This window comes from Chlorocebus sabaeus, chromosome 7 (genome assembly GCF_047675955.1).
Source record: "Chlorocebus sabaeus isolate Y175 chromosome 7, mChlSab1.0.hap1, whole genome shotgun sequence".
Taxonomy (NCBI): domain Eukaryota; kingdom Metazoa; phylum Chordata; class Mammalia; order Primates; family Cercopithecidae; genus Chlorocebus; species Chlorocebus sabaeus.
The window spans coordinates 49,205,510-49,226,947 of NC_132910.1; the positions used below are offsets into that span (position 1 = coordinate 49,205,510).

General features: G+C 35.4%; 1 protein-coding gene across 2 annotated transcripts in view; it reads right to left on the reverse strand.

Moving 5' to 3' along the window:
- The window catches only part of STPG2 (sperm tail PG-rich repeat containing 2), a 663,016-nt gene that overhangs the window by 248,751 nt on the left and 392,827 nt on the right, over positions 1–21,438 (reverse strand). For both annotated transcript variants that reach the window (XM_073017496.1, XM_073017495.1), the window contains one exon: positions 16,663–16,778. In XM_073017496.1, coding sequence (XP_072873597.1) covers positions 16,752–16,778 — 27 coding nt within the window. In that variant the 3' untranslated portion in view covers positions 16,663–16,751. The remainder of the gene's footprint in view (positions 1–16,662; positions 16,779–21,438) is intronic.

A 21,438-nucleotide genomic window follows, 5' to 3' on the forward strand; every position in this document is an offset into this window, starting at 1 on the left:
AGTTTAGAAAAGATAATTGAGGGAATAATCAAGGAATTCTTCCCCAGCCTTGATAGAGATCTAAACACTCAACTACAAGAATTAAAAGAACATCTAGGAAATTTATTGCAAAAAGATCATTGCCTAGGCACATAGTTCATCAGGTTATCTAAAGTCAGGGCAAAATAAAAAATTGTAAGAGCTGTGAGGCAAAAGCATCAGGTAACCTAAAAAGGAAAAACCTATCATATTAACAGGAAATTTCTAAGCAGAAACCCTACAAGCAAGGAGGGATTGGTGTCCCATCTTTAGCCTCCTTAAAAAAAACCAATTATCAGCCAAGAATTTTGTATCCAGTGAAACTAAACTTCATAAATGAAGGAAAGGTACAATGTTTTTCAGACACACAGATCCTGAGAGAATTTGCCACTACTAAGCCAGCACTACAAGAACTGATACAAGGAGCTCTAAACCTTGAAACAACTCCTTAAAATACACCAAAATAGAATTTCCTTAACGCATAAATCTCACAGGAACAATAAAACAATAACATAATGAAAAAAAAAAAAGGTATTCAGGCAACAAATAGCATGATGAATAGAATAGTACCTCACATGTCAATACTAACATTGAATGTAAATGGCCTAAATGCTCCACTTAAAAGATACAGAATGGCAGAATGAATAGGAATTCACCAACCAAGTATCTGCTTTCTTCAGGAGACTCACCTGACACATAAGGACTCACATAAACTTAAGGTAAAGGGGTAGAAAAAGGTATTCCATGCAAATGGACACCAAAACAAGCAGGAGTAGCTATTCTTATATCAGACAAAACAAACCTTAAAGAAACACAGTTAAAAAAGACATACAGAGAAATTGTATAGTGATAAAAGGACTACTCTAAAAGGAAAATATCACAATCCTAAATATATATGCACTAACACTGGAGCTCCCAAATTTATAAAACAAATACTACTAGATCAAGAAATGAGATAGATGGCAACACAATAATACTAGGGGACTTCAGTACTCCACTGACAGCACTAGACAGGTCGTCAAGACAGATGGACTTAAACTATACCACGCATCAAATGAACTTAACAGATATTTATACAACATTCCACCCAACAATGACAGAATATACATTCTATTCATCAGCACATGGAACATTTTCCAAGACAGACCATATGATAGAACACAAAACAAGTATCAAAAAATCCAAGAAAATCAAATTATAGCAAGTATTCTCTCAGACAACAGTGGGATAAAATTGGAAATATATTCGAAAAGAAACCCTCAAAACCATGCAAATACATGGAAATTAAATAATCTGCTCCTGAATGATCATTGAGTCAATAATGAAATCAAGATGGAAATTAAAAGACTCTGAACTGAATGATAATAGTGACAAAACCTATCGAAACATCTGGGATACAGCAAAAGTGGTGCTAAAAAGAAAGTTCATAGCATCAAACACCTATATCAAAAAGTCGAAAAGAGCACAAATAGACAATCTAAGGTCACACCTCAAGGAACTAGAGAAGTAAGAACAAACAAAACCCAAAGCTAGCAGAAGAAACAAAAGAACAAAATTAGGGCAGAACTAAATGAAACTGAAACAAACAAACAAACAGAAAAGATAAATCAAACAAAAAGCCAGCTCTTTGAAAAGATAAATATAATTGATAGACCATTAGTCAGATTAATCAAGAAGAGAGAGGATCCAAATAAGCTCAATTAGAAATGAAATGGGAGATATTACAGTCAATACTACAGAAATACAAAAAAATCATTCAAGGCTGCTATGAACAACTTTACACACATAAAGAGGAGATGGATAAATTCCTGGAAATATAAGACCCTCCTAGATTAAAACAGAAAAAAATATAAATGTTGAGCAGACCAGTAACAAGCGGCGAGATTAAAATGGTGCTTAAAAGGTTACCAACAAAAAAAGTCCAGAGGCAGACAGATTCACAGCTGAATTCTATGAGACATTCAAAGCAGAATTAGTGCCAATCTTATTGACACTATTCCAAAAGACAGAGAAAGAGGGAATCCTCCCTAAATCATTCCATGAAACCAATGTCAACCTAATAGCAAAACCATGAAAGGACATAACAAGAAAAGAAAACCACAGACCAATGTCCCTGATGAACATAAATGCAAAATCCTAAAACAAACAAACAAACAAACAAACAAAAAAAAACTAGTTAGCCAAACCCCAAAGCATATAAAAAAGATAATCCACCATGATCAAGTGGGTTTCATATCAGGGTTGTAGGAATGGTTTAATATCTGCAAGTCAATATGTGTGATACACCACATAAACAGAATTAAAAACAAAAATCAGATGATCATCTCAATAGATACAGAAAATCATTTGACAAAATCCAGCATTGCTTTGTGATTAAAACCCTCAGCAAAATTGGCATAGAAGGAACATACCTTAAGGTAATAAAAGCCATTTATGACAAACCCACAGCCAACATTATACTGAATGAGGAAAAGTTGAAAGCATTCTTCCTGAGCACTGGAACAAGATAAGGATGCCCACTTTCCCCACTTGTATTCAACACAGTGCTGGAAGTCCTAGTCAGAGCAATTAGACAAGAGAAGGAAATTTATTTCTTCATTCAAATTGGTAAAGAGGAAGTCAAATTGTTGCCGTTCACTGATGAGATGACAGTATACCTAGAAAACCCAAAAAGCTCCTAGAACTGAAAAATGAATTCAGCAAAGTTTCAGGGCACTACATTAATGTAAACAAATCAGTAGTCTGCTATACACCAACACCGATCAAGCTGAGAATCAAATCAAGAACACAACCCCTTTTAAAATATATGCAAAAAACAAACAAACAAACAAAAACAAACAAAAAAAAAACTACTTAGGAATATACCAAGGAAGTGAAAGATTTCTGCAAGGAAAACTATAAAACACTGCTGAAAGTAATCAAAGACATCACAAATGGAAATACATTCCATGCCCATAGATACATAGAACCAACATTGTGAAAATGATCACACTGCCAAAGCAATCTACAAATTCAATACAGTTCCCATCAAACTGCATTGTGTGTGGAGACTCCATCATTCTTTATAGAACGAGAAAAAAAAATCCTAAATTTCATATGAAACCAAAAAAAGAGCCCACATAGCCAAAGCAAGATCAAGCAAAAAGAACAAATCTGGAGGCATTACATTACCCAACTTCAAACTATACTCTAAGGCCACAGTCACCAAAACAGCATGTTACTGGCATAAAAATAGGCATACAGACAAATGAAACATAAATGAGAACCCAGAAATAAAGCGAAATACTTACAGTCAATTGATCTCTGACAAAGCAAACAAAAACATGAAGTGTGGAGAGGTCACCCTATTCAACAAATGGTCCTGTAATAAATTGGCAAGCCACACACAGAAGAAAACTGAATCTTCATCTCTTACCTTATAGAAAAATCAACTCGAGATGGATCAAAGTCTTGAATCTAAGTCATGAAACCATACAAATTCCAGAAGATAGCATTGGAAAAACCCTTTTAGACACTGGCTTAGGCTAAGACTTCATGACTAAGAACAGAAAAGCAAACACAATAAAAATAGAGATAAATAGGTGGGACTTAACTAAACTAAAAAGTTTCTACACAGCAAAAGAAATAATCAGCGGAGTAAACACACAACCCACAGAGTTGGAGAAAATATTCCCAATCTATACATCTGACAATGGAGTAGTATTCAGAATCTACAAGGAACTTAAAACAAGTCAGCAAGACAAAAGAAAACAATCCCATCAAAAAGTGGGCAAAGGACGAGAGTAGACAGTTCTCAAGAGAAGATATACAAACACGAATAGCCAACAAACATTAAAAAGTGCTCAATAGGCATTGTAATTCTGACTTCAAAAGGCCATTTCACTATTCTATCAGTCCAGCTGCTTCAGGATGATGGGGAACATGGTAAGACTAGTGAACTCCATGAGCATGAGCCCACTGCCACACTTCTTTAGCCATAAAGTGAGTGCCTTGGTCAGAGGCAATGCTGTGTGGAATACCATGACAGTGGATAAGGCATTCTGTAAGTCCACTGATGATAGTCTTGGCAGAAGCATTGTGTGCAGGATAGACAAACACATATCCTGAGTAAGTGTCTATTCCAGTGAGGACAAACCTCTGCCCTTTCAGAAGAGTTCCAATACAACCTGCCACCAGGTAGTTGGCTGATCACCCTGAGGAAAGGGGCTACATTGAGGGCTCAGTGTTAGACTCTGCTGCTGGCAAATTGGGCACTCAGCAGTGGCCAGAGCCAGGTCAGCCTTGGTGAGTGGAAGTCCATGTTCTTGAGCCCATGCATAACCTCCATCACTGCCACCATGGCCACTTTTTTCATGGGCCCATTGGGCAATAACTGAGGTGGATGGGAAAAGAGACTGAGTGGTGTCCACAGAATGGGTCATACTATCTAATTGATTACTAAACTGCTCCTCTGTTGAGGTAACCCATTGGTGAGCACTCACATGGGATACAAATATCTTCACCTTTTTTGACCACTCAGAGAGGTCCATCCACATACCTCTTCCCCAGATTTCTTTATCACCAATTTTCTTATGCTTCTTCCAAGTCCCTGACCATCCAGCCAAACCATTGGTTACAGTCCATGAATGAGTATATAATCGCACATCTGGCCATTTCTCCTTCCAGGCAAAGTGCATAACCAGGTGCACTGCTCAAAGTTCTGCCACTGAGAAGAGTTCTCTTCACTGCTGTCCTTCAAGGATGTCCTAGAAAGAGGCTGTAGTGCCACAGTTGTCCACTTTCGGGTGGTGCCTGCTTAAGATGCATCGGTGCAGGCCTGGGGAGAGGAGGCAGTGTGGCATCAGTGGAGACCATGGGCATTTGAGCACTTCTTCATGTAACTTACTTGAGCTTTCAGGACCTGCTCGAGCCTGATCACTTATATGCTACTTTCATTTGATGATGGAATGCTGTTGTGCATGACCCACTTTATGGACAGATGGGTCAGAAAGCACCCAGTTAATGATAGGCAGTTCAGGTTGTGTGGTGACTTGATGACCCATAGTCAAACGTTCAGTTTCCACCAAAGCCCAGTAACAGGCCAAGAGCTGTCTCTCAAAAGGAAAGCAGGTATCTGCAGATGGCAGGGGCTTGCTCCAAAATCCTAGAGACCTCCTCTGTGATTCACCTATGGGGGACTGCCAAAGGCTCCAGTCACCATCCCTATCTGCCACTGATATCACAACAAATTGGATCTGCTGAGTCACAGGGCCCCAGAGGCAGAGCAGCTTGTACAGTAGCCTGGACCTGTCACAGAGCCTTCTCCTCTACTGGACTCTACTCCAAGATGGCAGCTTTTTGTGTCACTCGACAAATGGGCCAGAGCAACAGACCCAAATGAGAATGTGTTGTCTCCAAAATGCCAATAGGCCCAGTAGGCATTGTGCCACTTTCTTGGTTGTAAAAGGGGTGAAATGCAGCAACTTATCCTTCACTTTAGAAGGAATATCTCAACAGATCCCACACCACTGGATCCCTAGAAATTTTACTGAGGGAGAAGGTCCCTGAATTTTAGTCAGATTTATTTCCCATTCTCTGGCATGCAAATGTCTCACCAATAAGTCCAGTGTGTTTCCTACTTCTTGCTCACTGGATCCAATCAGCATAATGACATCAGTGTAATAGACCAGTGTGATATCTTAGGGAAGTGAAAAGTGATCAGGGTCTCTCCAAATAACATTAGGACACAAAGTCAGAAGTTGATATACCCCTGAGGTAGGACTGTAAAGGTATAGTGCTGGCCTTGCCAGCTGAAGGCAAATTGCTTCTGGTGGGCCTTATGGACAGGAATGGAGAAAATGGCATATCCTGAGTCAATGGCTACATAGCAAGTACCAGGTGATGTGTTAATTTGCTCAAATCAATGAAACCACATTGGGTACGGCAGCTGAAATTGGAGTCACCACTTGGTTAAGCTTACAACAATCCACTGTCATTCTCCAAGATCCATATGTCTTCTGCACAGGCCAAATGGGACAGGTGAATGGGGATGTGACGGAACTCACCACCCCTGCATCCTTCATATCCTTGATAGTGGCACTAATCTCTGCAATTGCTCCAGGGATGTAATATTGTTTTTGATTTACTATTTTTCTAGGTAGAGGCAGCTCTTAATGCCTTCCATTTGACCTTTCCCACCATAGTAGCCCTCACCCTACCATTCAGGGAGCCAATGTGGGGGACCTGCCAGCTGCTAAGTATGTCTATTCCAGTTATGCATTCTGGCACTGGGAAAATCTCCACAAGATGAGTCCAAGAACCCACTGGACCCACTGTAAGTCGGACCTGAGCTAAAACCCCTTTAATTATCTGACCTCCATAAGCCTCTACTTTAACTGGAGGACCACGATGACATTTTGGGTCCCCTGGAATCAATGTCAGCTCAGAGCCAGTGTCTAGTAGTCTCCAAAATGTCTGATAATTTCCCTTTCCCCAATGCACAGTTAACCAGAGGTCTCCATGGGGAAGGACAGAAAAAAGATTAACAGCATAAATTGTCGGTAGTGTAGTGGGGTCCTCCCTCCAGCGGACCTGGCCTCCCCATCATTCAAGGGGTTCTGGGTCTGTAAACCTGCTCGAGTCTGGAAATTGATTGAGGGGCCATGATTCTGTTTTTATAATTCAAATTAGTCTTTTGTCCATTCGACCTAGAAGGTTTCTGCTTATATAAATTAAGTAGGAATGCAGTAGGCTTCCTGTCAATTTCACTTCTAGAAAAACCATGATTAGTTAGCCAGTCCCATAGCTCTATGTAAGTCAGACTATTGATGACTGCTGCTTTGTCTCTGCTGTCCGTTACAGTAGTTACGTCCACTTTGCCTTTGACGGTTGAGTGCCACCACTTGGCCCTTGCCACCTTGGGATCCAATTATTCCCATTATATTTAAATTTTGTAGTTGAGTGACGGTGGTTCCCATTGTTAGCTATGATGTATAGAGAAGAGCAATTACAGAGCTCTTCAAAGATGCAGGTACTACCCTCACAAATCTGTTTCACAACACATTGTTCAAGGGATATCTTCTGGGCCCTCCCAGCTGGGATGAGAAGGTCTAAAGTGACTAATCTAGTCCACCTTTCCAATCTCTCTAAGCCTTTGGATCCCTTCCTCTACATCAAACCAAGGGATATCAGACATTTCCTGCTCGCTTACAGTGGGCCATCTTTTAATCCACATTTCAGCTAACCAAGCAAATAAGCTATTAGAACCTTTTTTTAACTCCCTGAGCTGCAACATTAAATGCAGAGTCCCCACTTAGTGGGCCCAAATAAATAAATTCAGCCTGATCCAACTCTATATTCCTTCCAACATTATCCCACATCCTTAATATCCATTCCCATGCCTGTTCTCCAGATTTCTGTTAAGTTAAAAACCCAAGCAGGTTTTTCAAGTGTAACACACCACCTCATGGGTCACACTCTCAACCACACCTCTAGTGACCCGCTGGGACTTTAATCTAGTTATAGGTCTAGAAGCAAATGGAGGCATTAGGGGTGGCTCCTGAAGAGAATTAACATTATCTTGCCTGGCAACAGCCTCACTGGAGGCCACCACTGTTGCCTCAGGCAGTGCAGGGTTTATCTCCTGAGACAAAGGTGGAATAGCTGATGGCAGCATGGGTCAAAGGGGAGATATTGCCACTACTGGGGATGGTGAAGCTGTTTGTTCTGGCAAAAAAAGCTTCATCAGAATTTACAAGCTCAGTGTCCCCAGCTTCATCAGGGTCCTCCCACACATCCCGGTTCAAAGTTGTAGGGTTCCATTCTTTTCCAATCAATGCCCTCACTTTAACAGTAGACACCCGGTGAGGCTGTGCATGCACCTTTCATTGCACATCAGCCACTTGCATGATAAGAGCTGTGTCTGTTTTTCCACAATTTCAGGTCTTTCTCTGTAGGAGGTAAGACTCTCACTCAGGGCAATCTTAGCAGATTTGAGACTGAGTATCTGATTCTGAAGCTGGGAGTTAGAATCCCTAGATTCATCATTTTCTTTCATCACTCTGTCCACTGAAGTTTGGAGCAACCAACCAGCTTCATTATGTTCCTTGATTCTCCACATATGGTCAAAAGTATTATGCATAGAGTCATAGACTCCTTACTTCTCACAAGCAGTGGATCAGGAGTGTCAAATGCATTTATTTTGCATAACTCTCTGAACAGTTCATGCCAAGGACTATCAGTGTTCTCCATATTATTAGAAGTAGAGTCTTACCATTTTGGGATCTAATCATATTAAGTAACCAACTCCAGAAACCCCAAAACCAGCAAAAGAACTCGATCCTTAATACTCCACTCTTCTAGAACCACTTATGTTACCAAAATCTGTATTAGTCAGGGTTCTCTAGAGGGAAAGAACTAATAGGATATATATACTATATATAATACATACTATATATACACACTATATACTATTATATATATTTAGGATATATATAGTATATATAGTGTGTATATATATACTATATATAGTATATATATGTATATATGTGTATATATATACTATATTCACACTATATATACTATACTATATATACTATACTATATATACTATTATATATTTAGTACATATATTTTTATATATTTAGTATAAAGTATATATAGTATATATATTTAGCATACAGTATATATACTTCTATAGCATATATACTGTATATGTAGTATATACACACTATATTGGCTATATAGAGTATATATAGTGTATATATACTATTATGTATACTTAGTAGATATACTATATATACACTATAGTGTAGTATACATAGTATATATACACTAATATAGTGTGTGTGTGTATATATATATACTATATATAGTATATATATACTAAATACAGTGGAGGCTCACTGCAACCTCCACCTCCCAACTTCAAGTAATTCTCGTGCCTCTGCCTCCTAAGCAGCTGGGACAACAGGTGTATGCCACCACACCTGGCTAATTTTTGTATCTTTAGTCGAGACAGGGTTTCGTCATGTTGACCAGGCTGGTCTAGAACTCCAGACCTCAGGTGATCTGCCCACCTCGGCCTCTCAAAGTTCTGGGATTTCAGGCGTGAGCCACTGCGCCAAGCCCAGAAATTCTTAAAGTTCTGGGATTACAGGCATAAGCCACTGCACCCAGCCCAGAAACTCTTTATATAGTGTATATATAAATAATAGTATATATATATAGTATATTTGTGTGTGTGTGTATATATACACACACACATATAAATAGGGGAATTTATTAAGTATTAACTCACATGATCACAAGGTCCCACAATAGGCTGTCTGCAAACTGAGGAGCAAGGAGAGCCAGTCTGAGTCTCAAAACTGAAGAACTTGGGGTCTGAAGTTTGAGGGTAGAAAGCAACCAGCATGAGAGAAAGATATAGGCTGTGAGGCTAGGCTGGTCTTATCCTTTCACATTTTTCTGCCTGCTTTGTATTCTAGCTGTGCTGGCAGGTGATTAGATTATGCCCACCCAGATTAAGGGTGGGTCTGCCTTTCCCAGCCCACTGACTCAAATGTTAATCTCCTTTGGCAGCACCCCCACAGACACACCCAGGATCAATACTTTGAATAGTCTGTATCCTTCAATCCAGTTAAGTTGACACTCAGTATTAACCATCACACCATGAAAGAGTTTATGAACTCCATGTAAAGGATCTATAACATATAATCATCCAAACGATCTTTCTGGATGGAAAGTTATCCTTAAGATACAAAGAGCTTTCTCTATTCTGATACAAGAACTACTTACATAATATGTCTGGATTCCTCTCAACACAACCCAGAGAAGATCATACCTCTGACAGATATCCCAAGGCCTAATACCATAGGCTGAAAATAGATTTTCCCAGACAGAACATAATATGTCTCCTAAAATTTAATGACTTAGGAAGTTCAAAGGAATATCAAGAGTTCTGTCAGAAGAAATGAAGGAAGAGAATTAAAGCAAGGTTGTAGTCCATGGAGAGTCAAAGACCTTTTTAGAATGACAAATGACAGGTAGCTTTTAAACATTCACTTTGGGGTATTAAGTAATGTGCCATGACCTTTACAATTGAAGTGCAAAACCAATTTCTAAAACTGAAAGTTTAAATCACATTTTCAAATAATATAAAACACTGTCTCACAAACATTGAAACTATAGTATAAAACTGAGTTTGTGAAAGGAGTTTAGGCTACATTCTAAAATATATTTCATAGCTACAATTGAAAATTTTCTACAAAGATAATATGAACAGTAGTAATAAACTTAGAAACTGTCATTCAATATTAAAAAGTATATATAATTTAAATCATGCTTTATCATTCCTTATAAGCAATTTATCAAGAAAAAATATGGAAAAAAATCTTAAAATATTAAAAAAAATACTGGGTGTTGCTTGATTTGTATTAATATATAACATTATAATTATGCTCAGAAATTTTTGGTGTCTATAGTTCAGAGGAGAAAAATTAAAACTGTGTATTTTTGATATGCTTTGTGATCTAATACTATCTACATATCTAATATCATTCTATTCATTTTATATTTTAGTAATACTAACAGTAAGCTTGACAAGGATATTCTATTCTCCAGTGCCTCTTTGACTTTGCATATACTGTTTCCTTTGCCTAGAATAAGCCCCATTGGCTTGTCTAAGTAAAAATATTCCCATTACTCTTTTATATTTCATATAAAATACTTTCTGAAGTCTTACTCCCTTTGTCTAACCTAGAAATTCTTTTTTTTTTTCTCTGAGCTGGAGTCTCACTCTGTCACCCAGGCTGGAGTGCAGTGGCGCTATCTCTGCTCACTGCAACCTCCACCTCCCAAGTTCAAGCGATTCTCGTGCCTCTGCCTCCTAAGCAACTGGGACAACAGGTGCACGCCACCACACCTGGCTAATTTTTCTATCTTTAATCGAGACAGGGTTTTGTCATGTTGACCAGGCTGGTCTCGAACTCCAGACCTCAGGTGGTCTGCCAACCTTGGCCTCCCTAAGTGCTGGGATTACAGGCGTGAGCCACTGCACCCAACCCAGAAATTCTTTATCATATTGGTACCTTTCACCTGTTAACAAACAATAATTATTTTATTATAATTAAAATGCTTATAGTTTCTCCTTACAAGATTGCTATATATTTGAGAATGGAGATTTTTCATTTTTGGACTCAGAACCTATATCAGACTAGGATCATATTTATAAACTAGAAATAAATGAATATAGCCATGAAACAAAGGTAACAGTAACAGTAACTATAACATATGGCCCCACTGTGTATCAAGTACTGTAATAAATGCTTTCTTCAGTATATGTTTGCACTACATTTATAGTAGTTTTTATCCTTGTATCTGAGCTATCAAGTGATCAAAATGCAATTTATACTATTTTCTCTTGATCCAATGAATCTACCTTCTCCTTGTAACTGTAGCTTTGAATTTTTCTTTTTATTCGTAAATAGGGGAACTCTTTTTCTAACAAAATTTTATGCAAGTATATAATATATGAAGCATAGGAACTGTAGCCCTTCTGATAAAAGTAGATAACGGCAGACTAGACACATATACCCAGCACCCCCTTATCTCCTGCGAGTAACTTGTAGGAACCAATATAGAGACTAATGCCCTAAAAAATTTGTTTCCATCTCTACTTACTGTCAATCTGTATGTTGAAATCCTAACCCCTAGTGTGACAGTATTAGAAAGCTGGTATTTGTAGATGATTAGGTCCTGAGGTACAGCCTTCATGAATGGAATTAGGCCCTTATAAAAGAGAGCTCCTTTGCCCTTCTGCCATGTGAGGACACAGCAAGAAGACAGCTGTCTGTGAATCAGGAAGAAGGTCCTCACAAAACACTAAATTTTATCTAGGAGTTTCCAGTGTTCAGAGCTATGAGAAATAAAATTTTGTTGTTTATAAACCACCCAGTCTCTGGTAGTTTGTTAAAGCAGCCAAAACCAACTCAGACACAGAGAGGATGGTAGTCTGAAAACCCCACTCGGGGAAGGGTGAACATTTCCAAGAAGAATTATCCATTATATTAAATGCTGCTGCTAGGTTAAGTAAAATAAGGAGATTCAACACAGGATCTACTACAGGATTGCGTAAAAGATTTATGAAAGTCATTGATGAGCCATTTCTGTGGAGTAGTTGGGGAGAAAGCCTTGTAAGTGTCAAATTGAAAGAGAATAAGAAAAAAGCAAATGGAAACAATGAATGCATGCTAGTACTTTGAGTAGCTTTTTAAAGAAAAAAAATATAGAAACAAGGTTTTAATTGAGGGAAAAAATGAGGCTGAGAGATATTTTTAGATTGGACGAAATGCAAAATGGTTGTATGTTTCATGAATGATTTGGCAGAGAGGAAAAAATGAAGTAAAGGGAGAAGTTGCTGGTACAACATCATTGAGCAGATGAAGCAAATGAGATCTAGCAGGTAATTAAAGGTATTAGGCTTAAGTAGGAACAATGATCAGGTATAAAACCATCTTTATAGGGCTATTTATAATAATAGAAAAATTGAAAACTTTTTAAAGATCTTTCTGCCATTTTACATTATTTTTCTGAGAATAAGCAATACAGAAAATACTTTTTTCTATTTTTAGTGAAAATATAATTAAATTGCATACGTGTTAATGCATTTTCTCATTTCTGTATTATAAAATTATTGTATTCTGTAATTTAAAAACAAAAAAACAATATCTACTAATTCCTTATTTAAAATTACCCAGAATGAGGGTTTTAGACAAGTGGGTAATCTGCTAACAAAAGGATTTTTTAAATAAATTCCTTTATAATTTTTCATTTAATTTGAGTAAAATTTTCTTTTCATAAAAATATATCTTTGTTAATTTCTGTACTACTTGAATAGATGTGTAAATGAAATTAATTGCACTAAAGTATGTTCTTTTATGCCTTTTCTAAATTTTCATATACATGGGATATTTATCAGTCTAAAACGTGATGTGAAGTCTGAATTCAAACTTCTAAGTGCACAATTTTTGTCAAAAGAATTTCAAAGCAATAGAAAGTAAATGACTCAATTGAATTAATTAGTACTATCACACATATGCATCAATTTCTAGTTTATAAAATAACAGTCAAATAAATGTTTTGTTAAAATATAGTTGACTTTAACAAAAAGGTGTTAATCTATTGTAATAAACAATAAGAATCTCAATTTTTAAATTAGAACTGAAAATAAGTAATAAACTAAACCTACAGTGTGATTCCAATTCTCGACATGTTCTGGATTTATACATGGTAATATTTTATCTCACTTATATTGTCTTACCCAATTCTGCTATTAAAAATTCACTCTGAAACTAATCTCTAATTGAGATTTTTCAAGCAATTATGTAACCTGCAAAAATTAAAAATTATACTCATAAAATGAATTGTGTTATTGAACTTCAATTAATTTCAGCAGAATTTTTGCTTTTTTAAGAGATATATTTAAATCTTTTCTAATATTTAAAGGATTTTATAACGTGAAATTCATTGAAGTTTCTTCTATTTAGCTTTTTAAAATATTCTCACATAGTCACTATCTAATTTAAATTTCTGAAAATCAATATATTTGAAGCAAATAAAAATATCAATATATTTGACTTGATCATTGTATTTGAAGCCTTATCTAAATCTTAAAAAAAATTTTTGGTGAGGAGACTGATTCAACAAAAGAATGTGAATGAATCAATAAAATTTACTGTTATTTTAAAAGAATATATACATATTCTTTTCACTGATAACAAGTCAATGAGGAAAATTTTATGTCTAGATAAAAATTAGTGATTTATGAAAAGAAAATCCAGCTTTTCCATTTTGCTAATTTATTCAATAAACATTTACTAATATATTATTAGGTGCCAGATTCTATGGGTGAAACCTGAATAATATACAATTAAATAAATCATTGCCTTCTTGAAACTCATAATGTAATACTGAGAGTTCTCAGTTGAAATTATAAGTGAACTTTTATAGATTAATAAACCTTCTAAAATTGTATGCACATTTTTTGTTATGAGCATACACACATTTTCTCCCTAGCTTTTATTAGATCTTCAAAAAGATCAATGATGGTAATCCAATAAATATCAATAACTAGAAGGAGCAAAAGAGACAAACAGCTTAGCTAGTAATTGAAATAAAATGGGCAAAATAAGATATATGCCAAAAGCAACTCTGACCTTCCTCCACCCATCAAAAATGGGGAGAGAACTAATTCTATCTGGGAAACTCAAGAGAGAATTTACAAAAAAAAAGAAAATAGCAAGCAGACATTACAAATGTGGGTGTACAATTTAAGAAGCCTCCAGATTTTTGCAAATATAATTGTATGGGCCACCAGTACCGGATAGTTGGGGATCTTTGTGGACCTAAGACATTAAAAATGTATAACTATCTCAATGGCAGATCATACATTTAAGTAATTTTCAAGTATAACTGAATTGCAATTCTAAATCAATATCATGCATTTCTAGAATTATCTTTTTCTGTTAAAAAAAAAAAGTAAAATGTTTAGGGTAAACATGTTCTCAAGAGTCACCAACTTAAACTTACTAAAGTCATGAGAGAGTGCCGTATTAAAATGAAAGAACAAGTTAATAATAAAGAGACCTAGTAATTTTTTAACCTATCAACTTAAAAGTAATTTCTTTAAAGAAGGAAAATTATCAAAAAAGTATTTATTGAAAAAGGTTTTTAATTATCCAAGGAAACAATTTGGTGTTGAGAAGTCAAAAAAAATTACAGACTCAGTTCTCAACAGAAATGTTATCTTGAGGTTCAGTAAATATAGGATATAATAGTTTGAAATTTCAAGAATACCTTAATAAACAACACTATAAAACCCATAAATGTGTTCTCTGACATGGGAAATAATTTTGCATAATAAATGCCTATCATAAAGTATAAATATATCATATTAAACTCATAAAATATTAAGAAAGAAAAAGCAAGAATATCTTAAATACTAGAAAGATTAGTAGGAACATCCTTTACATAGAATGCATCACAAAATGAAAAAGGATACCATTAGATTGGCTGACATTTATTATTTGTGGATAACATTAAAATGAGTTTTTGTAAGGAGAGAAATTGCTCAACTAAAGATGTAATATGATTTAATATTATCAAACTATGAACAACTAAAATACCCAACTTATCAAGACCAATATTTTATTAATCAATACTTAATGACCTTCCCTCACTGTGCTCATCAGTCTAAAATAAACAAACGTCATAAATTTTGTCCAGTCCTAATCAGTGCCCCATTTACAAGACTTGCCTTAAGTCACCTAGCATAGATCCTAAAATCATATAAATACCCTCCCTTGACTTCCACCTTCGAAAATAGTACTAATACTCTAGAGAGATTCTCCCTTTCTGACGTAAGTCTAATAAAATTAGCTTTGCTTAACCAGCAGGCATTAGTCATTGTCTTTTGGAGGAATCAACAGCCAACAGGATAACAATTCTTCCATTACTCATTTTCATTTCTTTTATTTTCTCCTTCGATGGAATGCTGAAAAGTATTTAGATTGTGACATTTTATTTTTATTTACCTTTTTTTTTCTTTTTCTTTCTCTCTCTCTTTTTTTTTTTTTTTTTTTTTTTTTTTTTTTGAGAAGGAGTCTCACTCTGTCGTCCAGGCTGGAGTGTAGTAGTGAGATTTTGGCTAACTGCAACCTCTGCCTCCCAGATCCAAGCAATTCTCCTGCTCCAGCCTCCCGAGTAGCTGGGACTGCAGGTGCATGCCACCATGCCTGGCTAATTTTTATATTTTTAGTAGAGACAGGGTTTCATCATGTTGGCCAGGCTGGTTGCAAACTCCTGACCTCAAGTATCTGCCCGCCTCAGCTTCCCAAAGTGCTGGGATTACAGGCATGAGACACTGTGCCTGGCCTTAGATTGTGACATTTTAAGTAAGAAGAAAAACAAATATTCAATATAAATAAACTTGTCATTAGCCCCAAAAAGGAACACTCATTTTGGTTTGCACTCAGAATTAATTCTTAAATTAATTGTTACATATCACTATAAAATATTTTACTTTCAATAGTTAGTAGGGTAGGAATGGGGGACCTATTTCATTCTAACTCTCAAAAGGGCAATAAAGGACTATTGTGAACAGAGTTTCTAAAATCCTTCAAGTTATGATCAGAAGGTACATAACTTAAAAGACACTTTTATTTATTATGAGCTTAGGTACAGAATCCATGTTCATTAAAAGAAAATAAAAGATCAACACACAATTTTATTCGATCCACAGGGCTTTCTTGTGAGCTATCTGATAAACAATTATTTCAATAAATACTAAGAGATTTCAATGTATGGATACAAACAAGTATGTAAACAAGTGAACTTTAATATTTGTAGGAATATAAATAAATTATATATATGAATACTGCAAAGCATATTTAGAGATAGAAAAGTTGTTTAAATAATTCTTAAATTCTTAAATAATTATTTTTAAATGTCAGACTACATCTTCAAAAATCTCCTTAGTCAAAATATTTTCATTAATCGGCAATGTGAATAAAATATCTGGAAATGACTTTAATATATCCATTTGTAGTACTTTCTAGAAATTAATTATATTCTTGTGTCATTGCTAAGAAGGAAATATTGACAAACCTCATATGTTGCTGGGCCTGGAGTAATCTCTTTGGACTCTTCAAAGCGCTTTGATGCTTTCACAAATAAGGGTATGGGGCAAGATTTCCTTAAAACAGGATTGTATGCTGCAGGACCTGAGAGATAACAAATGTAAAAATTATGATAAAGTATGTTTTAAAATTATTGATTTTGGTCATATGAATATTAGGTTTGTGCTTTGAATGTATAAAATTAGCATGAAACAATCTTGAACCCATTTTTTTTGAATGCTTAAAATCATTTGGTTTATGTCTTTGAAATATGATAAGCATAAGATAGTGGCATCTGTTTACCTAATAATTAAATATATTACAGCAATAATTTCCAGAAAAGAAAAAACAGCAGTACTCTCTCAATACACTTTTACATCATGAATGAAGATGCTTAACTCTTATATCCTAAATATTCATTCACATGTTCAGTGAGGAGTTAGGGCTTGAACTGTATTTGGAAATACAGCAGAAAGGTGCTTTAACAGCATTCTGGGCACTACACATTACAGAAATCAAGACATGAAGAAGGAATGTACATGGAGCAATCGAATGTAGTGAACAGATGGTTTGCATGGAACAGGGCCTAATCGTAAATAAGGATTTCGGTACTTAAGCCAATGGGTTCCAACTTGTATTCTTTAATGCCCCCAAGTTCTCACAGAAGTGACCAGAGGATAATTTGTAGGTAAAGCCCAAGTAGAAAATATTTGAATTATTTTCATTCACAACATCTCTAAAAACTTTTGAGAACCACTTTCATAGACAATGGGTAGCTCTTAAAAGTTTGAGATTAAATAGTCATGAAAAGTAGTAGTTTAGAAAGTAAATTCTGGCAGATTCTTGATTCTCATGAAGAGTGTACAACCAAGATCCCTCGCATGTGCAGTTCAGGATAGGGTTCGAGCTCCCATGAGAATCTAATGTCAGGCTGATCTGACAGGAGATAGAGCTCAGGCAGTAATACTCACTTGCCCTCTGCTCACCTCCTGCTAGGCAGCCTGATTCCTAACAGGCCATTGACAGGTATAGGTCCTTGGCTCAGGGATATAGGACCCGTGGTCTAGTGAATGGAACCTAGCTAGTACAACTTCACAGACAAAAGACAGGGAGAGGTAATTTTTTTCCTCATTCATATTTTAAACAATACTATTGAGTGTCTATCACATGCCAAACCTCGTGTTTCAAGAGAATGTTAGAGGTATACTATATCAAATGTTTCAAAAGGAGAGAAGACTTAGGAAGGACACTGTAGAATATGTGGAATATAATTTTAGAAGAATGCTAGTGAAAGAAATTAAATTAGGGGGCATCAGACAGGCAATGTATGGGGAGAGAAAATAAAACCTTTGGTCATAGAATATTGACAATAAATGTAAACAGTGAAATAGTAGACTGAATATAATGATATTAATAAAATACAAAATTAATTTCTCTATATTTCCCTAATAAGCATGCAATTCAATCTACCTACTTTGGCAAATACATTCTTGTTGATGCTTTAAAATCTAAAATATTTTAAAATTAATAGGTTCATATGAAACATTTTAAATGTTTTTAGCTTCATTAATATAGGATACTTCAAAATTTAAGATAAAGGAGGATATCTAGGCTCAGCTCAATGAAGATAAAGGTATCTAAAATTCTTTGTGGAAAGCTAATGTATTTTGATATATCAAGTGAAAAGTTGGTATTTAAAATAAAGGAGGACATCTAGGCTCTAGCCCAGTCATTTTAAATTAGTTCAATTAAGATATAGCTATCTGAAGTTCCTTGTGGGAAGCTAATGTGTTTTGATATGCCAAGTGATAAGGAAAGTGTTTTTGCCAATGTCATCTTACTATAAAACAATAGCGTGCACAACTTTGGAATAATATAATTTATATTTACAGTGCAGAGGAATAATGCACATATACATACATAACATCTTTACTGACAGATATTCATACACAAACTATGCAAGGGAAAATATATCATCAACCACACTACTCAGAATAAAAAAAACACAAACTATCATCCGAAGCTGGGTATATCATTATTCCACAGTCAGTTAATTGAAAACTGTAGTTTTAACCATAAAGATTTATAAAGGTTAATGCAACAGGTAAGGTTATTATCCAAACACTATTGTAACTGTATCTTTCATTTTCAATTGTGAAGAAATATAGTCTATTCTCTGCCCTTACCATCAGGCTAGAGCAACTGATAATTATTTACATTCATAGCTATAACTCATTAAAAGAAAATAAATTATTCAAATGCAATTGTAGATTTCTTTTTATTGGAATTCCTTTGAGAAATATTACGTGAAACAAAACTTCTCAATATGCATCTTGCTGCATTTTAGTACTTAGCCTGCTTTAAGCTACAGAATATTTTTTAAATTAAAAAAAGGCTTATCATACTCAGTCTTAAAATATATTTTCAATTACATACGCTATTGCTTATATGATACAGGTCAAAGACTTACATTGCTTCATCAGCTCTGATTCACAGCTAGATTATGCAGAAACTATCTTCTTTTCAGATACCAAAATGTCACATTTTAATCACAGGTCATAAGGAAGAAAACTTCTCATTCCAAATCAAACACCTATGAAAAGTCTGCCTGAATCATGGCTAGTGTATAATGGGAAATTCAAGAGTAGGTGATTCCTATAATTGCATATTTTCCAGCCCTGTGCCAACTCAGTCTCTATGAAATGTCAACCAATGCTACAGGGCAAAAATGGAACGTAACAGGAACAGTGAGTAATTTAAAATAAAAACCTATGTTTCTGTCCCTTTAATATGAACATCTTGGTACATTAGAGTGGCCTCAGAAAAAAACAACTTCTATTAATAAAGCTACAAAATCTCAGATTTCATAAGTTGTTTGCTTTATAATGAGCTAAAATTATAAATAATGTAATAATTCTTGCTATGAATACTTTTTTTCATGTGAAGATGACACAAATCTACTAAAAATTAAATATCCCATATATGAGCATACTAAAACCCTGGAAGAAAACCTAGGCAATACCATTCAGAACATAGGCATGGGCAAAGACTTCATGACTAAAACACCAAAAGCAATGGCAACAAAAGCCAAAACTGACAAATGGGATCTAATTAAACTAAAGAGCTTCTGCACAGCAAAAGTAACTATCATCAGAGTGAACAAGCAACCTACAGAATGGGAGAAAAGTTTTGCAATATACCCATCTGACAAAGGGCTAATACCCAGAATCTACAAAGAATTCAAACAAATTTACAAGAAAAAAACAACCCCATCAAAAGGTGAGCAAAGGATATGAACAGACATTTCTCAAAAGAAGACATTTATGTGGCCAACAAATGTACGAAAAAAAGCTCATCATCACGGGTCATTACTGAAAATCAAATTAAAACCACAATGAGATACCATCTCCATCTCATGCCAGTTAGAATGGTGATCATTAAAAAAATCAGGAAACAACAGATGCTGGAGAGGTTGTGGAGAAATAAGAACACTTTTACATTGTTGGTGGGAGTGTAAATTAGTTCAACCACTGTGGAAGACAGTGTGGCAATTCCTCAAGGATCTAGAACCAGAAATACCATTTGACCCAGCAATCCCATTACTGGGTATATAATCAAAGGACTATTAATCATTCTGCTATAAAGATACATGCACACATATGTTTATTGCAGCACTGTTCACAATAGCGAAGACTTGGAACCAACCCAAATGCCCATCAATGATAGACTGGATAAAGAAAATGTGGCACATACACACCATAGAATACTATGCAGGTATAAAAAAAGGATGAATTCATGTCCTTTGCAGGGGCATGGATGAAGCTGGAAACCATTATTCTCAGCAATCTAACACAGGAACAGAAAACCAAACACCACATGTTTTCACTCAGAAGTGGGAGATGAACAATGAGAACACATGGACACAGGGAGGGGAACATCACACACTGGGGCCTGTGGGGGGTGGTGGAAGGCTAGGGGAGGGATAACATTAGGAGAAATACCTAACGTAGGGGACGGGTTGATGGGTGCAGTAAACCATCATGGCACGTGTATATCTATGAAACAAACCTGCACGTTCTGCACATGTATCCCAGACCTTAAAGTACAATTTTAAAACAGGGGTTAAAAATCATTTAGGAAATTGTCCATTGAAATTTCATGATTTTAAAATGTCATTTAGAAAGTTTATACATTTATGGAACACATTTTTCTCATACTGATCATACTGATTTTATTCTTCAGCTTTACAAATGAAGTAATAGCAAAGAGAAAAGACTAGTACACAAAGAAATATCATCATCAATGCCAGAGACACATTTAGGTTTAATGTTCTTCCACTACCTCTAAGACTAGATTTGATTAAATGGCACTTCAGATTATGACCACAGAACTGCACAGTCTATTAAATTGAACTATAGGTAACAAGAGAAAAAAGAGTCCCAATACTACACAAATTTTAAACAAAATATCCATGTTTATTTTCGCCATCCCCTTAAATTATCTGTTCAAAAACAAAATTACATATTTTACATATTTTATTGTAATTATGTAATTAAAATATTACATATTTTAAGAAATAAGATTCTACATATCCAAGGATATCTTAAAGTTATTATAGAGTATCTGGAAGTTATCCTGTACAAAGCCCCTAAGAAATTGACTATTTTTGTGCACTCCAAACTAAGTAGACTGAGAAATTCATCTCCTGGCATCTACCTAAACCATGCACCTGTTAAAACATGTGTTCCCAGATCCGATTAAGCTA